Below are 21,881 nucleotides of genomic sequence, written 5' to 3'. Positions count from 1 at the left end.
TCATTTTCAACTGTAGCCAAGCTGATAAACTGAATTAAAATTATTGATTTGAGCTTGATCCATATATGGAACAACCTGAACATGACCTGACCTGATTTTAACCTGATCCAAACATACTTGACTTGAAATTGACCCGACCCGAAATGAGCCAACCCGAAATTGACCCGACCAGAACTCGACCCAATACTTGACCCGAATCATACCCGAAACCCAAAATGATCCGACCCATACCCAACCCGAATGTTAATTGACCCGTACCTGACCCGAACAACCCATTTGCCAGGACTAATTATTAAACATTCCTGTTGAAAGTCAAAAGTGCGACCAATATATATAAGGATTTAAATGATTGAACTAGATTTCGTGCTATTTTTATGGTGTCATGTCTTTAGCCATAAGTTATTGAACTAATCCAAAGTTCAATTGTAATTGTAATTGTAATTATAAGGATTTAAAAAGAATTTAATTGTAATTGTTTTTGAAGAGTAGTTTTAACTTTTAAGGTTGTATTATGCAATTTCCGAGCTTCTAGCCAACTATAGCTCATGTTTTGCTTGGTTAATGTAAAACTCACCGGAAAGTTGAATAGGCTCCATTTTAGACTCTACATCGATCCCTTTGTACTCTAGATCATCATCATGACCCTGTTCCGGTGTTCAGTGTTCCCCTGGGACTTTGGACTCTGACCTGGTAAATAAACTGTGAACATATGACCTTCAGAGTTCCGAAGCTGACAGCTTTTCTCAATATTCAAATTGTTGTGTTTATCAACTTCTGATTGGTGTTGTTATTGGGGAGATTATAAGTATTGTTTGCAATGCAAGTTTATTTAAAAACAAAGGAAACTTAATTTTCTATACAAAGCATATATGCAATCAGCTAAAAGATACAAGGGTTTAGAGAGTAGGAGGAATTGAACATCCCACACAGGAACAAACTATCACTATCCCTACAGAAAAAATACGAAATTTATTGGGAAAATGGTGCAACTGAGAAAAGAATATATCAAATATAGAAAAAAAGAAATAACTAATGTACAACATATAACAGTTTAAATAAATAAGATGACAACTGTGGTCTATTTTACATCGATCTCAAGTTCTCAACCACGGCTCCTTTTGCCGTCATAAGGATCCATGCTACAGCAGCATTTTCACTGCATATAAACAGGTAACTGTGAATAACATCTTCAAGCCACTAGATGATGGGTATAATTTGAATTTTCGACATCGAGAGGATCCTCATTAAAATATATATTTAAAGAAAAACTTCCAAGTAATAATCTCAAAAGGAAGAAAGAATCCAAAGTATTCTGTAGTATAGCATGATGAAACTGTGGTCTTTCTAAATTAGTAGCAGAATAAAGTATGACTATGAGCGAGGGAGCAAGTTATATATAACTTGCCAGCCTCATTTCAAGGTCCTCTCAGAAATCAAACAATGAAGGGAGGGAGGGGTCTCTGCACCGTTTCAATTACCTCTTCACAAATTTGAAGATATCAGTTATTGTAAGTGCTGAGAGCAGCAATGACGGACCCAGTAGTTGAAAGGGTTGATGCAACATCTGGGTATTCTTTCCAAGATGTCGTCGCCTTAAGATTGGGATACAGCCATTTTTTCACAGATTCCACAAAGGAGTCAGGATCGAAAGTAAGAATAGCTTCCCAGTCAATTTGCATTCCTTCTGGAATACTTCCAGAGAACTCCATATTTGCTGCAAGACACAATCCCAGCAAAACTACAAATCCAACCACAGCAGAACCTCTGGACAGTGGCATGAAATTATACCTGCATTGGAATATCAAATTCAGTGAATTTTAGTTAATTCTCTATATCAATATCATAATCTACAATTAAAATAATAGGACATCCAAAAGCACACCATGTTAAAATTAAATGAAAAACAAACGAAAAGAAAAGAAGCAAAACACGGAAGTTCTCCCATCCAAACAAAACAGACAGTAAACAAACTAATCAAAGACCTTTTCAAAAAAATAAGATGAATTAAAACGGGCAGCAGAAAAGAGGATATCATAGCCACTGCAACAATTCGAACACGCAAAATGTAACACCAATAAGCAAGCAATAAAAGTTGTCATACCAGTAGTATGTCATCCTCAAAATTGCATCTCTGACATTTTCAAGGGCATTGAAATCAGTAGACCCATAAGCCTCGCCACAATACGCATTGCACAAAGCCTACAAGCACAATATTTAAGAGTTTTTACATCAGGAAAATAGAAGCAAAACATACAATAGCTGTTTCTAATAAATTCTTGAAAAAGGTGAAAAAAAAAGAACATAGTTATGATCTAAATCGTAGGCCAAAAAGATTGATTTAATACAATAGTACCAACAAGCCACAAGCCCACAAACTCCGTATTTTTTGCCAACAAAATATTGACCAGGTTGGATCTTATGTTTCTAAATGAAGCACAATATGTTACAGGATCATACATTGAGATTTAATATGTATGCCAAATAATGTCATACAAGCAGAGACTATGAACTTCGTTTCCATATTCTAGCCCGCACATTATGTTTCACCAGAAGGCCAGATAACTTAACGAGAATAACGAGGAAAAAAAATCTCGAAAATATACCCTCTATTTCATGAAAAAAGACCTCAGTGAAGAGGCTCAAGTTCTCAAGATTGCACCGAGGTAACAGTAATAGCAGGGTAAGTAAATCAATTATTTACTTTACAATGAATTTCGTAAATAAGATGCAGTGAAAATTGTGTTTCAGAACTACTGATAAATAACAGCTTTAGAAGATACATGGACAAACTCAAAGACAGAATTGAACTAGGGAGAGGGAAAAAGAACAGATGACAGCAGCACATAGCAATTTATACACAAACCTCCCATGCCATTGCCATTTCAGTATCAAACTCATTCCATCTAGAAGGTGTACAGGGTGTTCTTATTGCAAAATCATATCCACGTTCTCCCCTAAAAAGACATCACATAAAGGTAGGCACAATTAGTGTTGCAGCAACTTATTGCTTAGAGAAAATGTGCTGAGACAAATATACCAGACTAATCATGCAAATCAAAGAATTAAGATCATACGATTTCAAAAGGGTGATTCTTGTCCCCTCCAACTGCTTTCTGAGAGAGTCAAACAAGAAGTTAATTTCACCATAAATTTCAACTACTATAGTAATCCTTACAGTACTGATGATGATAATGAGAAAGGTAATGAAGTCGGAGTTCATTACATGTAAAATTGTGTTAAAGCCATATAAATATATATTTATAATCACAAGCATATACTTACCCCTCAAATGCCATACTGTTGCACCAAGTAGACACCCAGAAGTCCTCACCAACAGCTTTGTGTAGATCAGAGCAGGAATCAGCTAGCATAATCTGCATATAGTTGATAAAGACTAGATTCAAAAGGCACTACTAGAGGACAAAACTTATAAGCATACAGAAAATGATGCGAATAACTTAAATAAGCCTTACTCAGATAGCTTATAATCTGAGTAAAATGATGTGAAGCATACAGATATAGACCCATAAGGGGAGATATAGAGAGAAACAATGAGCAAATAAGGAAATATTGCAGTATTTGTAAAACTTCCTAAAATAGTAATTGTTGCAATATTAGGAGAAGAGGAAGTAAAGTTTACCAATAAAGGTGGGTAGAATGTCATGAAACGGGTTGAAATGGAAAGTGGGTAGTCATGTAATAAAGTTAGTAGAACTATCATGACTTACCAGTTACCAATGCAGAAAGAGACATACTCAGATAGAAGAAGTTTCACTTACATTTTGCAACTTGCTGTCATCAGATAAGTTGATAACAGCATCAGCCTTACTGCACGCATGCTTCTTTTCCTTTATTGCAGCCTTGGCAGCATTTATTGTTCTGAGGTACAGTCATACAGAATTTCAAACAGGGATCATTGAAAGCTTCAATCTATATTAAAGGGAGAGGCGAAAGGACCTCATTACCTGTGAAAGTTAGGGAAATAGCGGACAACTCTTGCTTGTCCTAGAATGATTGGAGTACGAGACCCAAAACCAGCATTAAACTCTTCACTGAAAGGCAAAAAAATTATTAGTTCTATATCCTGAAGGCATGAGCTGCATTCTAAAATGGGAAATTGACAATCAAAATTTTCAAATTATGAATGAAAAGAAGAGCTTAAGTCTAAACTTAAGTATTTCAGGTTATTGTAAGATAACATAAAACTCCTTAGAGTGATTTCCATTGATCAATATTTATAGAGTTGTAATTAGATATCTAACTAGTGTTCGGCCCGGGCGTTGCTCCGGATGTTACTTTGAGTATTTTATTAATATTATTAAAGAGCTTGAAAGAATTTTTTTACTGTCAGTAAATTATAATAATACAATGACAATAATAAATAGTTTTGAATAATTTTTGCTTTTATTTCTAATATGTATTTTTATATTTATGTGCGTAGATTGAACATGATTAGTTTCTAGCTTAGATGATAATAAGTTGGTCTTCATTCAAAGAGGTCTTGTGTTCAAACCTTATTGTATGTATTTTTGGTTAATCATGACATGAAACAAAAATATGCTAGAGATACAAGTGGCATATTGAATGATGATGTGGTATTATGTTGGTGCAAGAATGGAATACACGTGGCACATTGACATTTTTAGGAACGCTTTTTAATATATAAGTATAGATAGATTATATTAGGTTACTAACAATATATGTAAAAATAATCTAAGATATGCAAAAATATTATTTTACACATACATTCTAGACGTAGTTAGAGAATATTCTGCATATGTTTTCTATCATACCCTGTAGTTGGAACGGGAGAAAATCAGATGCTCAGACATGTCCAAATCAAGCACCAACCAGTGAAGGATACATAACCCATGATCAAAAGGAAAAGCAATGATTATGCTGATGATGATGAGGGGGGAAGCAACAGGCTTACAGGCCACAATCTATGCAGAGAAGAAAAGGATGACAAATGGGCTGGATGAGAAGGAGAAAGGCAATGCATGGGCTGCTTATCAAGGACAAGTTGCAAATTTGAGGAGACGACACCAAAGAGTGTAGTGATTGTCTTGGTTCTAGTAAAATAGGCTAGTTATATTGGATTTGAGATATGACATTGTTATCAATACTTTGTATATTTTAGGTTTTTGTTATGATCAATTAGACTTTTTATGATTGTTCTACAAGAGTATTAACCTTTAGTATCTGATGCATTTAGAATTTTAGATATTAGGTTGTTAACTTATCTTGGAAAAAAAAAAAATTTAAATTCCTCCCTCTCCCATCAAAGATCTTACTACTGACTCATGGGTATTGTTAACAGCACAAATATAAGCACTGAGTTGAAGTGCAAGGTACACTCTATTTATGGCTGCAAAAACAAGTTAATGTGTATTACCTCAACTTGTTGATCCACACAACAGGATCACAAGGTTCTGAGATTTGTCTCCACTTTACAGCCAAGGAATACACATCTTGCCATGACATCATCATTCGTGAAGATGGCCTGTCTTCTAAAATGCCATGCGAAGTTGAAGTGTCTGATGAACTACTAGTACTGCAACAAGGACCACCTCTGTTCTGACTTGGCATATTTACAGTTTCCCTTTTCCGAGCTCTCCTGCCATGTTTACCAGTATTTTTACCAGTATTCTTCAATTCTGCCTGCAAAGCTCGCCAGGCCCTTGAAACTTTTTGGGCTATTTCAATAGCAGCCAATCCCGCCATACGATGCTAAGGATGATCAATACTTGTCAATACTTTACTAGTAAGAGCAAAGAGGATTAAGATAGTACATGATAATAAAATAGAACAACCAAGTTCAACACAAAGATCAATAATTCCTCATGCATTAGGAGGCCGATGTCTGTTATTCTACAACTAAAAGGTTCTGCATCTCTGCTACATGCCAATTGAGTACACCACAAGAAAATGCAGGAATGGCAACTCATTGGGTCATCAAGCCTTTATTTTTGGAATGAGATAAGGGGGTAGAGAATAGAGATAATGAGAGGGCAACAGCAGTGGTACCTTTCAAATCAGATAAATACTTATCAATCAAAACAAAATGTGATTGGAAGGTTGGAATTAGCACACAATAAATTAGGTATAAAACTCCATAGCGAGAACAAAAGGTCCAATAATCTCTTATAATTTTATAAAACAACAGAATTACAATAGAAGATTCACCTGGCGCCTATTGGGCAAGAAGCCTGTAGCATTGTATTGAATCTTCTGTCCAATGAAATCTGCAGCATGAATAAGAGCAGTCTTCTGCTTTGTCATAGCCAAATCTTGCTTCCTGAGTTTACCTTTTTTCAGGGAGTCCCGCAATGTAGGTTGCCTATAGACCTTTTCACATACATCCTTGGGGTGCAATCTTTTGCACCAGTATTCCTGAGATTGGCAACAAAGGATATGATCACTTGATTAGTACCATATATTGCTATAAGTGAATGTGGCAACTTTCAGGCTTTCACGTCATTATTAATTCTTGTACGAGCCCTATAAATTCTTGTGGGGGAAACTAGCAGAGCATACATTGCACATTAGAACAACGTAATATAATAATGTCCTGACTTTAAATGGTGGAACAATGTTGTTATGTCACCAGTTTCATGTGATAGGACATCAACAATGCATAAAGACATCATAACTCACCCTAGACCAACACCTCAGCTATACACAAGAACAATGCAGTTACAATTACGATATCAGAGTTGCAAACAGACATGAAGGGTAAGTGGCCACCAGGACAATCAATGGTAATCTAAGCCTTACTGTTTTAGATAACAAAAGACAACTCAACCCTTACAATCTTCTGCAAATTATCACTTTATACTACTACCACTTCCTCCATAATTTTTTGTTTTTTTATATATTTTTTTGACTAAAATCGCAACAACCAAGGTTTACAGCAATGGCTCATTGCATACCATGATAAGATAGTTAGACCCCATTAGGATAGGAAGCGCCTTAGAGTTAGGTAGTTTCTATATTTCATAGTAAAATTGTTCTAAATACATCTTAAAATTTGTGTAAACAGTCTAACCACATAGAAGCATTTCAGCCGCAAGGAAGAATGCTATATATATGCACATAATTGGATATCATCTAGACAATGAAATAAAGAATGCTTATAAATTTTTAGCCTTATAAGTGTAGATGACTATGCACAGGTTACACATTTGAATTTAAAAAAGCATAAATAGAGTTCAGACTTTAAAAACCTTAGAAAGAAGGTAGTAGGCTAGTAGCTACTGGTTAGAAATATCTTTTTAATACAAAAATTCTAAAATTTAACAAAGATACAAAGTATAACAGTAATATCACCTTAAAGAGGGGATCGATGTCACCATCAATGTCAAACGAGCAAAACTCACTGTTTAGTTTTGAAGCTGTATAAAGAGCCAGTTCCTTCTGCTTAGACAAAACAGAGAACGTTCAATTTTCAGCATAACACATAATCAAATTTAAGGAAGCAATGAAGTACATTAGGCATTTAAAATATACTGAAACAATTCCTGACTACTTTATCTAGTTATGAAGGCACATTATCATAAAATAACATGTAACTCAATTCTCCTACAGGAAGTTCTTGTGAGAAGCAGTGAAACACAAAAGAAATTAAAACTTCCATAATTAAACTAATTTGAACACCAATATGTGGCAGATGGAAGATATTGTTGTGCTCAAAACATTTGATTCCGGATACCAGGGAAACCAGTATGGCAATAATTACGGCCTGCAAGATATATGCCAGTCCATTTTTCTTGATACTCCATCCATTTTTTCCACTAGTTTATGTACCAAAAAATTATCTGACTAAGTCAATAAAATGCAGTTCATAGTCTTCACACAAACTAGTGAGTAAAATAGATTTACAGCCATTGAGGATATTACATCCGAAGTAGTATAAATACTAGCATAGGAAAAACGTAAGTTGGCAACATCCAAGTTTTTTAACTATGACAATCACAATGGTACAGATGGAATGCAAATTAGTGAGATTAAGCAATAGTGTATAAAAAACTGTTATAAAAATATCACCTGGTAAAATGCAAGGCACTGAAGCACAAATTTTTCCATAGAGTCTAATTCCAAATCTAAAGCAGCATCATAGTCTTTGACCTGGTTTCATAAGATGAATACTAAACAATATGAATACTACTCTTAGAAATAACATAAATGGTAGGTAATAAGTTGAAGCTGAATCTTTATACCGCTTCTTTGAATTGTCCTAGGGCATGGTGACAGGATGCTCTTAAATACAGACACTCTACGTTTGAGGTCTCGATATTAAGCGCCATAGATATATCCTTTATGGCATTCCTGTTGTTAAGGAACTCCATCCATATGTCAATAAGTGGAAATGGCAATTAGCAAAGAAGAACACATTAGAGAATTACCCATGGCAGCTAGCAATAAACAAGCAGAAGCAGGTGTATTGCACAGATGATGGAAAAAGATGTTACATTCCCGTTAAAATCCTAGTTTTAAAAGGCGCAAGGCGCACCAAGGCGCAAATGGTCCTTGCAGCCTAGGCGCGAGGCGAAGGCGCGCGCCTTTTGTTTGCAAGGCGCATGTATTTATATATTTATTTCAAATTATTTTTTACTTTGATTGTACTTAATACCAATTAAAAAGATTCATAATACATTAAAGAATGATATATATAAAGCTAAGGTAGTTTGAATTTGAAAAAATGTCCATCATTCTTCAATTTATAACTTAAATCTTAGTTATTTTTCTTGAGGCGCAAAGGCGCGTCTTACCAAAGGCGCTTTGAGGCGCACGAGGCGCGCGCCTTCCGTAGGTGGCTGAGCCTCGCCTAGTTTAAGCCCATTTCCCAGAACCTGGGAGCAAGGCGCGCTCGAGGCGCGCTTTTTAAAACCAAGGTTAAAATGGTCGGAATCCAATTCTTGGTTGTAGTTTTATAGGTTGGGTGTGTTTTTAAATTGTAATTTATAAAAATAGACTTAAGAGGTTGTACTCCGCAAAATGGGTACTTTTGCTAGTTGTATTAGGCAAATTTCCTTCTTTTTTTTGTTAAAATAGTATAATTTCAACTAGTTTGCTATACAAAACAATTTCACTAGCTAAGGAGTTTCATGTACAAATATTAGTCGTGTTTTACTATATTTATTCATTTGACCATAGATTACACATGCCCATTGCATGTGGTGTGGAATCAGCTTTCATCCTACATATTTTTCCCTTTAACACCCTAAAGCCTAAAATTAATTTAATTGGCAATATGGCCATACCTGTGATCTCCCATTCCATGATGAAGCAATCCACGCAAGTAATATGCTTTTGCATACCTAATTTAGACCATAATACACGGAAACTTTAAGTAAGAGCTCAACAAAGAGGAATGCATATTCAATTGAGATGGGACTAGTACACAATCCACATCATTAACCACATCAAGCCATGAATAGAGAAATATTCACAACATTACCCCCCGTCAATCTCTAGAGCTCGTGTAAGGCATTCAAAAGCCTTAGCTGTATTTGCCAAATCTTGATAGAGCTGCACCCACGAAAAATTACAGATCATTAAGCTGGTATTGACAAATTTGTTGATACTCCAGTAAATTTGATTACTCTATGAAGACATAACAAAAATCTAGTTGAATAAGTCTTACAGGATTACAGCACAATCAAAGCAAGTAACATCAAAACTTATTGATTAAAAACTAAATAAGTAGCTATGAACTAATAGGCAATAGAAATTGTACTGTAAAACCAAACAAAAGATATGAGGAATTGCACTTGCAGTATCAATTAATACTAAAATTAATTTGAGCTTCTTGAAAAGTGAAAGCTGAAATCACCAATCTAGTCAAGTATGTTTTGCACTCGTACTGCAAACACGAAATTAAAAACATATATGTATAGATACTCCCTTTACCCAAAATTGTTTTCTCTCTTCATCTTTCTTTCGCCACTACTAAACAAAAGAACTCCGTACTCTCTCTGTTAGAATAAAAAGCACATCCCCATATCTCCCGTCACATCTACCTTTTCAATAAGATAACAATAGATAACCAAACAATTTATCACCTAAAATTATGCTTTATGATAAGTGCAAAGACTATTCTGATATACTGAGAAACAAAATGATAGTAATAGGTTTCTCTTTCAAAGTCAATTCTAAAATGTTGAACATTCAAGATGGGAACTAATCAGTTATGATGATATCCCAAATTACAGACAACGGAACTCAGCTTGAGGAACAAATTCATGATAGAAGAATGTGAGAATGAAGAGGGAAGTTGATACACAGTACCTGTGTTAGATGAGTCCAAGCCTCAAGAAAATCACGGTCAAATTCGAGTGCTTTCATATGCGACTCCTCTGCTCTCTTGTACTCACCAATTGATGATAAGGACAGACCCTAATGATATGATACTTAAGCCAGTCACCAAGAGGAGGAGGAAGACAGACATGCATACAATTTCTTGTGATCCAATATCCACATTATAAAATGAGAAACTCACCAAATAAGTGTATGCAGATTTATTGCCCTTATCAAGCTTGACACATGTAGAAAGGTCTTTCACAGCTGAACCAAAATCCTTAAACTTGAAATTAACAATACCTGAACAGCAAACATAAAGTCATAAATATATATCAGATTCTGCCTACCATAAACAGTGCTGGGTTTTTACTCTTAAGCATTGTTGATTGCCACACCAGTCAAAAAATCATCCATGTACTTAATCCAAAATCAGAATCATGATAAGTGCATTGCAGTAAAATAAATTATCAGTAATTTCTAGTTCTTCAAGGACTAAACCTCCAACCAAAAAGAACCATCAAGAGAAAAGTCTTCCCAAAAAATATTTTGAAAGACTCAGCCAGAACCTAGGAACTGGCAGTTTAGCATCTAGTAAAGGCTGGTAGCCATGATGGATCTTGATGGAAAAGCCAAATAGAAAATTAAGAAGGTCAAGGTTTGAACTCCTAACCTCATAGCCAGATTGTACTCACTCTACCTATTGTGATTTTCATAGTAGGAGATTATCTCAGCATTATTTCACATAATGATTGGTAAACTGTGACACTTCATCAGAATTCAATTGCTTGGAAAAAGGGTTAAAGCAACAGCCAAGTTGAAAAATTAAAAACCCATACGAAGTAGTCTTTAAAACATCATCTTCCATAATAACCATTGTTTCTAGGCAAAGCAACACAAGGCCAAGCCAAAGCAATGCAACACAAGGCCAAGCCTAAGCATTAAGCAATGCAACACAATGCCAAGGCTAGGCAAGGCAAGGCATCCTAAGAAATGATAACGATTGATGGGCCAACATGTATGAGATGGCTTTAGACACCAAGTAAACCTTCCAAGGCCTTTTCCAAGCCTTTTGGGAACCCCAAGAACCACCTTCCTTGATGCTAAACCTTGCCGAGTCCAAAAATGTTGTATATAGGCAAAATTTGAAGGCTTGAATACACAAAATAGGCCATTTTCAGATATTTAAGTACCCGACATCAAAAGGTCCAGTAATAGGGATGCATCACATGGTCATATAATGTTGTTTGGAACAATATAAGACCACTAGTCAGTCACAAAATGTCACATAACATCCTGTTGTAGCCTTGAATCGATGAAGGGAGGTATGTATGTAACCGCCTAAATTGATAGGATACAGACAAAGTAGATGATTCCAACAACCCATGAGGTCCATGGAAAGCACCTCATCCTCTTTCTTTTCTGGATTGGAAAAGTAAAAAAATTATCCAAAATTGAAGGCTATAAGCCTATAATCCACGCTTTCGGACCGATTTCGGGATATTTTTTTAAAAAAATTTAAGTATATGTAGGAGGTGCCCCTTGGGGTCATAAAAGTTAGTTTGGAATCATAACAAAGTCTATGAGCAGGTCAATAAAATTCCAATAATGAGGTTGGTTTAATTATATGGCTACTTTAAAATTTTATTATAAGGGTATTCAAGAATTGCAAGAGACAATTCCAACTTGGCATCCTAAGGTTCTATCAAACTGTTTAGAAACCCATTGGGTTACCAAGCCCAAGCCCACACATTACTTTTGTTAATGCATGCATGAGTTGTTTATATTGGGGTTACACAAGCCGTTACCATTATTGGTTTTGGTAGTTTACAATTATAATTTCATAGTGAAGCCTTTGTTTGTTAAAGTATCCATGAATGGAAGCTCATCTCATGGTTGACTAGAATAATCATTATTGATTAAAAATCATCACTTATTTTTCTTCAACATTTTCCATCTACCCTTAGTTATTGCCAATCCCTATTTTATCAGATAAAATACGTAAAATAAAATTCATAAAAACAAGCATGTAAACAATGCTCCTCATCACCAATAACATTGCCTTCCTTGAATCACATTATCGACACATAACAAGCCCTGAACCGAACCATATAACCCCAAAGAACTCCCAAAGTGTCATGTACCATCCCAATATAATTCCCCTTTTTTGCCCTATTTTTCATTTTAACTAAAACAATGCCAAAAAAAGTCAAAATCAACCTTACTATTCATATCTTGGATTCCTGCAAAATATAAATTTTTCTGACAGTTAAATCAAAGGGTGTTATTATCACATTTTACAACAAGCTATACCCTTAGAGGCTTAGATAACATGACAACAGAATGATAAATTGAAACCCAATATGACAGGCAATAGAATATCCATTATGAAAAGATTGAAAACTAAGAAAGGTAGGTAATGGAAAAAAAAAAATGAAGGGATTGTAGTTATGGGAAAGATATGAAAAGATAAAGAGACAATCTAAATGCATTGAAAAAAAAATCTTAACTTACCCCTCTCATGCAGTATGTCAGCAGAATTGGGCTCAAACTCCAATGCCTTGGACAAGTCATCAATAGCCTGGATTACATATTTGGTGAGTAAGATTTATAATAGCAATCTAGCTTTTTTTTTTTGTTTGAATAAATAGCAATCTAGCTTTAAACAGTTTGTATATTTAGCCTGCAGGTAATTCACTCAGACAGAGGACACTTGGAATCAATTGCAAGGAAGCGCTCGTAAAAGTCTTAACAACAGTTGACTCTCTGGAAGTCATATCGATTTTATCTAAATCTCATAAGTCTACTACCTAGCAAAAGTACTATTTAAAAAAAAAAAAAAAAAAAAAAGGGAAAATGAAGCTTTAGCAATCAAGATAAAAAAAATTAAAAAAAAAATGCAACCTTCAGTGAATTGCATGGCATGCCAAGCATCAGCAATTTAATGAAAAACTCAACAGAAAAGAGCCTCTCAATCCATTGCTGTATTGGTCAAGGGCATACCAAGAAAGACTTAGTGACCAAAAATCCGATAAAAAGAAAAGTATACAGCATTCTCTCCAAGATTACGGAAAAACAATTATTTTCTGAAGGAAAGATTTTCCAATCACAGACAGCTGGAAAGCACATATGCAAGTAGACTTTTTGTTCTTTAGTGCACCCATAACACAAAATCCTAGAGCATAACCTAAAATATACCAACATAGTACGGACAAATATTATGATCTTCAAAAGAGAACAAAATGTCCAATGAATCTCATTGACAAGTGCGTAAAGCTAGGAGGAAAGAACTGATAAATGAAAGCCTATTAACTATGACATTAACAATAAAGATGGTACACCTATGTAGCATCTAAGGACTTTAACAAGCTTTGAAAGAAACTAGAAATTTTAATTTCCAGGGAATGAACATGAATCACAAAGTGAACTACTGACTTGTTTGCATATGCTACTACTCTTTATTCAGCTATTTATACTAAAGCAATAGTACAAAATTCATAATAAGCCCATTTTTTCCACTCCTACAGTTTTCACTTGTGCAAGTCATGACATTTTTAGTGTTACTAAATTTTCTTCATAGTAGATCTTAAGTCTTGTACCAATTACTAGATCATCCGATATCCAGTCATTCACTACGAATATATACAGTTTGAAGATTATTGCTCATTTGAAGTGTTTGAAATTTATTGTATGAGCAATTAATACCCTTGGGTGCACCTTATACTAGGTTTACCCAGGTGCATGCAAGTATTTTCACCAAAATTGCCAAGAATGTGAAGCAACTAGAACAGGATCAATTTTTGGAACTTGATCATAAAAAATTCTTGAATCCATGCAAGGAAATTTCAATCCTTCATATCATAAGGTAAGCAATTTTGATCATCTAAAGATTTTTTGAAAAAAATCCAATCATTCAACTCCAAAAAAAAGTGTTATAAAAATCATCACAACAATTCCTAATCCTTTGTATCACATTAATGTGTATCTAATCACAATTAAATGGAAACTGATGTCCTGAACTTCCCTTTTTCTGGGGTGGATGGGGGAGATGTGGTAAGAGGAAGAAATAAATTGGAGCCATATCAGGGTATAAAATACAAAAAGAATCATACACCAGATCAGTGCAATCTTACCCCAGCAGAGTCTCCTAAAGCAGCTCGAGCTTGTCCTCTACGTTTCCATGCCTCGCCAGCAGATGGGTTCGTTTCTATAGCCTAAACAGAAGTTTATTATAGCTCATGTCAGAAAGACATTATAGATTCACAGAGGACCGTAATCTATTTTATACCTTAGTAAAATCCGCAATTGCTGCATCAAGTTCTCGTTGGAAAGCATATGCTGTCCCTCTTCCTATCAATGCCTCAGGGTAGTTTGGATCCTCTTTCAGTATCTGCAGAAGGGGCAAAAGTCAAATATTGAGAAGATTTGGACAAAACTACAACAGGTATAACCCCTTTCTGAGGTATATTACAGAAGTGGTAAAGGCAAAAGAGATAATGTCTTACCTGGTCAAAAATTGATATAGCATATGTGTATCTTCCCTCATTAACCTGCACGAATATTGATTAAAAGCTGATGAGTGAAGTCCAAATTAATTGATGAAAGCATGATTAGAAGTAAGTATATAATAGATAAATTTGGAAAATATTCATAAATTAAATTTTTCCCAATGCAATGTGCTCAGAAAAGTAATACTTCCTCCATTCCTCAATACATGCAACAAAGTGACATTTAATGTATAATAAAGTCAACTTATTGCATGTATTAAGAAACGAAGAAAATATATTTCTGTTATCCTTGCTGTGAAAATTCACATAGAGAAATCACCTCATCGATTACAAATAACATCATGGCATGTTGTTACCACTAGAATATGTCAAAGGCTGTAGCTTCCTCCTTACATATTGAGGATTAGAAACAAAACTATCACATAGGATTAGACCACAATATGACTGAGTGAGAGTTAGGTAGAAATTCGATAGTTTTCTTAGTCATATTGCGATCTAATCCTACAGATTTGGTGTGTGTGTGTGACCAATAGAACTACTCTAATCACTGATACCTTGCTTTTCAGGTCATTAGAGATTTGATGGATAGAAGTCAATATTGTCATCTCATCCTATAAATTCCTCCATACCTTGCTCGGACCTAATCCAATAAATTTGATGTGTGTGTAACCACTAATGAGTTACATATTAGAGTTATACACACACATACAAACTACTCTGAAGTCTAGAAAGACAAAGGAGAGCTTGGTAGGATCTAATACTGTAAGTTTCATGTGTGTAACCACTAATGAGTTACAAATAATAGGTACACACACGCATACAAAATACTCTAAAAAGGGCAAAAGGACAAGGGAGAGTAATAGGGAACAACGAATCAACGATCACTCTTAAGCTAAGCCATAAGTTGGACATCAAGTTCAGCTAAAGTTTTTTATTGTACTACTTTCAATTAAATGCAATGTGATTGTCATAGACTCATTGTTGAAAATCTTACATACACATCTATCACATATCCAACTCAAAAATTATCACCAAACCACCCTTATCATAATGAGTAACTAGCTCACTTGTGGCAATTATTAATAAGTACAGATATGCCCGTAAGTAAGGTATGGAAATCAAGCATGAACTGACCGCATTTAAAAAGATATAACTTTTTTGAGACAAACAGCGCAGAAACAATGACAATTACATTGGAAAAAGAGAGAGTGAGAATATACTAGAGATAGAACTCAATGATCCTACTACGGCTCACATCAAAATCATTAAGCAGCAAATCATCAGTTCAGGGCATGGTCCTATGATAACTACAAACAAATGGAGGGATAAAAAACATACCTCTGCTATCCCTCTTGATAGCCGAAAATCTAGGCTTATAGATTTTGTTTTTGAAATTCGAGCAACGCAAACTTTCTGGTTCTTCTTGACAATGTCACTACGCTCAAATTCTTCAAGATTCTTACCATTCAACTTAATTGAAACCTTAGAAGTATTACTTTTATTGCGTGGTTCCTCACTAGGTTTGTTGAGGGATTCCAACTCACTACTCAATTTTTTGTAAGTACCGTTCGGTTTGCTTTCAAATTTCTTCGCTTCCTTCATTTTCTCCACTGACCCATTTTGCCCATGAGACTCGGGAACCAATTTGCTTTGGACCTCAGACATATGGTCAGATTCACTGCTCTTTTCAGTGTCATCTATCAACTTATTAGGATCCTTTGCAGGTTCACATATACTATTTTCTTCTGACACTGTCAGTAGTGCAGATGACCCATTACTATGCTCTTCTTGATTATTTTTATTTGCATTTTCCTTCTCAAGAAGTTCTTCTAATTCTAGTAATTGTTTCAAATCTGCTGACTGATTAAGAGCAACGTCATAGCCTTGCTTCCAGACTAACACAGCATTATCTTTCCTTCCCAAGGCAGAACAAGCATGACCTACAATTTAAGGTAAACAACTCATCAAATTTCTATTTTATAATGTTTACATATTCAATTCAAACCATCAGAGATACCATATACAACAATGAGTGCATCAGTGAAGAATTAAGGCTGTAAGAGTATAAACAGGTTAGAGATCAGCTATTAGGCTCACCAAGATCCTGCTCATTGGAAACTTTTGGAGAAATTAAGCCTTTGATACATAGTTTGGGGTGAAGAATCCATGCAAATGAACACGTAAATTGACAAGAGGGTTTTACATTTTTGTGATAGCCTCTCAAAAAAAGGTCTTTGAAACATAGTTTGGGATTATCCACGCAGAAAATACAATAAAAGGACAAAATTCCTTTCATTTTCATATTCTACATAGCAGCTAAATTAACTAGCACGTGATTTCTAAGAAGGCATTAAAATGTTATACCTTATTACACTTAAATGATACTGCTTCCATAAATTGTGTTCAATGCACACTTGAGGACTTGAGTCAAAAGGGGTACACAATTTTTTCATGTACTGTAGGGAGGAATGAGCATGCCCACAGGCCACATAAACTCAATCAACAAAAAAAATACCTTGTGCTGAGTAGGGAGGAATGAGTACGCCCACAGGGCCACATAAACTCCATCAAAAACAAATCTACAGCAGATGAGTGCAGATTACATGGGTAACTAACCCCCTCAAGCATTGCAATGGAAGAAAAAGAGTGACTGTAAAGCAACTATCCTTAGTCGGCTTACTGAGAATCACCCTGACTGAGGTGAGTTGTTCCATTTGCCAAAAAAAAAAAAAAAAAAGAAAATTTTATTGTGTAAAATGTATAAGCATCTTCTGCAGTAGCATCAGACCTACTCCAAACTAAATACATAATTTAAGTATTTGATAAATATAAATGGAAATGGCTTATATCTAATAAAGTTTCTCCAGCGATCTCCCTATATCCATTCATCACCAATTCATTTCTCTCTTCCAGTCCTCCCTCAAATGCTCATCTCTCCCAAGTGTCAAACATAGAGATTATAAATTTATATGTATTGACTTGCAAAACAACTGCATAAGATTAAGCCCATGCGTTTCTTTGCATGTATAAAATTTGAATCGTTGGCCATCACATCAGTGTTGCTTGTGTGTTCTTGTAGAACCAGGTGTCTCATAAATAGGGAACTAATACCCTATAGCAATATGTAGTCATCTAATATGATCTTTCTCATAACAGGTTAAGTGTAACAGAGACCATCATCTTATCTCTGTAGACACAGTTAATACCTCCAATGAAAGATAGCACGTATTTCAAATTAATAACAATAAATTTTCCAATCAGAACAAGGGCATAAATTGGCAAGTATCAGCAGCATTCCCAGCCATTGATCTACTTCTCTGGTGCAACATCACTGAAGTTCCATTTCACTTCCTTTCTCTCGCATTACTCCAAACTAGGGGTGGTTAATGGGTAGGGCTGCCCATTGATAATAGGGTCGGGCCAAAATTAAAAGGGTCTTGACCCTTTAATATTTTAGTGGACAGGGTCACTAAAGGGCTTTAAGATATAGGGTCAATAATGGGTTTTTATTGACAGCCCACTAATATCAAAGAAAAATTAAAGGGTCAAAAAAAAACCCAGAACCTCCAATTTCATTCTCTCCCCTCTTTTCGATCTTCTGAGCTTCAACCTCCATAAACCCTAAGTTCTTCAATTGATTTACAAAATTATTGCGATTTCGAATAGGTGAGAGAATTGCTACATGTGTACTTTGCGATTTCGACCTTCATAATTGCAATTTCGAGCCTTCAATTTCAAGATAATACTGAGGTTAGTTAATTGAAATTCGACGAGCATAATTTGTTTGGTATATTTTCTCTCTCCTCTTCTTTTGTTTGGTTGAAATTTTGGTAAATTTCAGTAATGTTGTAGTAGTATGGTGTGAATTTAATGGAGTTTTGCTGGAATTAGCTTTATATGTGCTTGATTACATGCAAATTTAATTTTTATGGATATAAATAGGGATTGCTGGAATTTAATTTAGTTTTGCTGGAAGGTTTATTCATTTTTTTATTTATTTGTTTGTGATTATTGAGGTGATTGGTATTGTTTGTGAATTGGGTTTGTGTTAGATTTGTGAATTATTTGCAACTTTGGTTGAATTTGTGGTTTTTTAGTTAAGTTTGTTTGGTTTCATGATATGATTTGGTTCTGCCCATTTGATCAGAATGTGGGAATTTATGTTAATTTTTTGTTTTCATGGAAATTGTGATCTGCATTGCATTGGTTGTCTGTGTTGTATATGGTTCTTAATTTTCGTAATTTAAGGATATTTTGTGCTATGATCTTTTTCATTGAAATACTCAAAGCACATCTGAATGTCGAATTGATGTTTTATACTATATGAGAAGTTCATGGTAATTAATACTACTACTACTGTTAATTAAATCCCATTAATACTACTACTACTACTACTATATGAGAAGTTCATGGCAATTGTTAATTAAATCCCATTAATTGTGCAGTGTGTTCCTTAATATGGACGATGATACTACTACTACTTCTACGGCACATGATGATGGATATAATGAATACATCACTCCGCAACGAAAGAGAAAGAAGAGGTCTAAAGTTTGGAGAGAGCTTATTGAAGAGTTGTTTAAGCTTCAATGTGTGGCGTGGAACAATGTAAAATGATATTGTGGCTAGGATTTCAAAGGAACAGAGCAATGTAATTCATGCAAAGTATAATGACTTTCACAAATCGAATTGTTTTAGCTTCTTTTTCACAGAACTGACTGTCGTAAAGAACCAAATCAGTAGTATACAGCAGGTGTTTTGACAGACTGTTAACGCATGAAAGGCTATGGTTGTGGACTTGTGGCGGGCTGGTGGCAGCACGAATACCTTACATTGTATTAGTATTCAAGGAGTATTAGCCTGATGTAATATGAACTTTGTGGATTTCAAAATTTTTCCAATTTTGATACTGAGTATTATGTTTTCCACTTAAATGTATTAGTTTCAAGGAGTATTTTTGTTTCCAGTTTACATGAGTAGTGAAATAGAAGTATGTGGGTACAGGCCCGTTAATGGCCCGTTTCATTTTTACCCTGACCCTGACCCGACCCTGACCGCATTGGCCCTGACCCGACCCTGACCCGCTAAATATTCATCATGACCCGCAAACGACCCGCCCCACTAATGACCCGCACCGACCCGCCCAATAACCACCCCTACTCCAAACTCATAGGAACATTGTTTGTTAATGTCCTTACACTCAATTGCATTTTTGAGCTAATCTCTTAAGAAGGCTAGCATTTTATATATCAATTCATAATCCTTTACTCTATAAAATATATATCAATTTCATAATCCTAATTTTATCCACTCTCAATTTCAAACAATTCGGACTAAAGGTTTAAAAGACTTCATTTGGAAAAAAAATCAAATCCATATTCTCCTAATTACATAATGCACAGTAACAACAAACAACCTTCCCTGTGCCTCAGGCTCTTTAAGTTGTTTGAATTGTATGCCAATTCAGCAATTCTGCGGTTTGTGAACTTATGATCACAGCAAAATGGCCAAACCTAGAGAAATAAAGTCTCCATTAAGCTCTTCGTACAATAGATTAGTATGTTTTTATTTATTTTTTTGAAACCACAATTGATTAGTATATTAGCTTATGTTAAGTGACTAGTCACTAGCCTCCCTAATTACGCTTTAATTGATCATAATCTACTCCAATTAATTTAATAACAAAAATTTAAACAGCACCAAATTATTACATGATTATTCATTCTCTGAACAGTATTACACATCAATAAATTTAATTAAAAAAATCCACATAATTTACAAAACTCAGCGATGAATTCATTTCAAAATTCCTAACAACTCCAAAAACAAAAAAAATTAAAAAAAAAATCGAGTAACGGTATAAATGAATTTATAAGCTGACCTTTAAGAATGTAAGCTTGAAGAAGACAAGGATCAAGCTCAAGCGCACGATCGCAATCCTTAATCACATGCTTATGGAGCTCCAATTGACTGTAACAAAACGCTCGATTGCTGGTTTCGATCAACACCAGAAAAAAATCGGAAAAAATTCAATTCGTTAGAAATCAATCAAACAAAATTAATCAGTTAAACAAAATTCATGACAAAAGAATTGAAAATCGAAAGTAAAAATTAAAATGAAGAACACGAAAAAAAATTGAAAAATCGAGGAAAAGAAAACAAAAATGAAGAAGATAAAAAATACCAGAGGTCTTGAATGGTGGAAGAACGAGCAAGGAGAGAATCAAGAATGCGAATAGCCTTAGACCAGTTCCGAGAGCTACAGAGCTTCGCAAGCTCCACTCTCTCGGAGTTTCCCGACGCCATTGACGATTGCTTGATGAGAGAGAAACTGATAACTTTCTCTCACTTCATAGCAGCATATAAATAAATCAATTTACAAAAATGGAAGGAAAAATAATTGGACAGAAAATTAGCCGAGTGCAAAAAAAAAAAAAAATGAATAAATGAATAATAAAGCCGGAAAAATAAAAAATAAAGTGAGTTGCAGTGGGTAAGGAAGGGATCGAGTGAGTTTGTGGGAAATGAGAATGGTTTGAGTCTTTGTCTCTGTGAGGCGTTGCGTCAATTTTTAGGTTTTTTATTTTTTATTTTTCTAATTTTATTATCCATTTTTACTTTCCTATTTTTTGAGTGGGCCTGATGGACTGAATCTAAGTAATAGGCCCATCACATCAGCGTTTTTTAACGCGTTTAAGGTGGGCCCGTAGTAAGATAGACGAATTTGATGAAATCAAGAGTACAGAATTTCGTTTGAGATTTTAGTAGTTCTGTAGTTGTACACTTGTATCTTATACAATTATACTTCAAGTGGTTAGAGCTTTCCTCCCAATTCTAGGAGTTTGTTCGAGTCTCACCCCACCCTTGCAGCTCTCTAAACATTATAAAAAAAAAATTGTTTGAAGTTGTCGCCCTTTCTTAGGGAGGGGTCCTAATTATTTCCTTTTTTCTTACATTTTCGAAAAAAAAAGAAACAAAAATATGGTTTAGAGTTGGTGTTATTTTTTTGGCCACCTCCTCAATATGTTGTTCTTATATATCTCAGACACCCTCAAAAAACAAAAACAAAAAACA

General features: G+C 34.9%; 1 protein-coding gene across 1 annotated transcript; it reads right to left on the bottom strand.

Moving 5' to 3' along the window:
- Positions 1–837: 837 nt before the first annotated feature.
- On the bottom strand, positions 838–21,349 carry LOC145561892 (suppressor of RPS4-RLD 1-like). The gene is made up of 24 exons (XM_081622020.1): positions 20,992–21,349; positions 20,689–20,798; positions 16,146–16,747; positions 14,805–14,849; positions 14,588–14,689; positions 14,433–14,513; positions 12,814–12,880; positions 10,502–10,602; positions 10,291–10,398; positions 9,461–9,531; positions 9,264–9,320; positions 8,220–8,328; positions 8,047–8,127; positions 7,330–7,416; positions 6,187–6,393; positions 5,396–5,730; positions 3,966–4,052; positions 3,780–3,879; positions 3,283–3,374; positions 3,075–3,113; positions 2,864–2,954; positions 2,102–2,199; positions 1,479–1,788; positions 838–1,156 (listed from the first exon to the last, which is right to left on the bottom strand). The coding sequence occupies exons 1-23, from the start codon at positions 21,111–21,113 to the stop codon at positions 1,500–1,502; spliced, it is 3,081 nt and encodes a 1,026-aa protein (XP_081478146.1). The 5' UTR covers positions 21,114–21,349; the 3' UTR covers positions 838–1,156; positions 1,479–1,499.
- Between the last annotated feature and the right edge of the window lie 532 nt (positions 21,350–21,881).

Source organism: Chenopodium album, chromosome 10, assembly GCF_948465745.1.
Source record: "Chenopodium album chromosome 10, dcCheAlbu1.1, whole genome shotgun sequence".
Lineage (NCBI taxonomy): Eukaryota > Viridiplantae > Streptophyta > Magnoliopsida > Caryophyllales > Amaranthaceae > Chenopodium > Chenopodium album.
The sequence above is the reverse complement of the archived record's forward strand: the minus strand, read 5'-3'. Positions and strand labels throughout refer to the sequence as shown.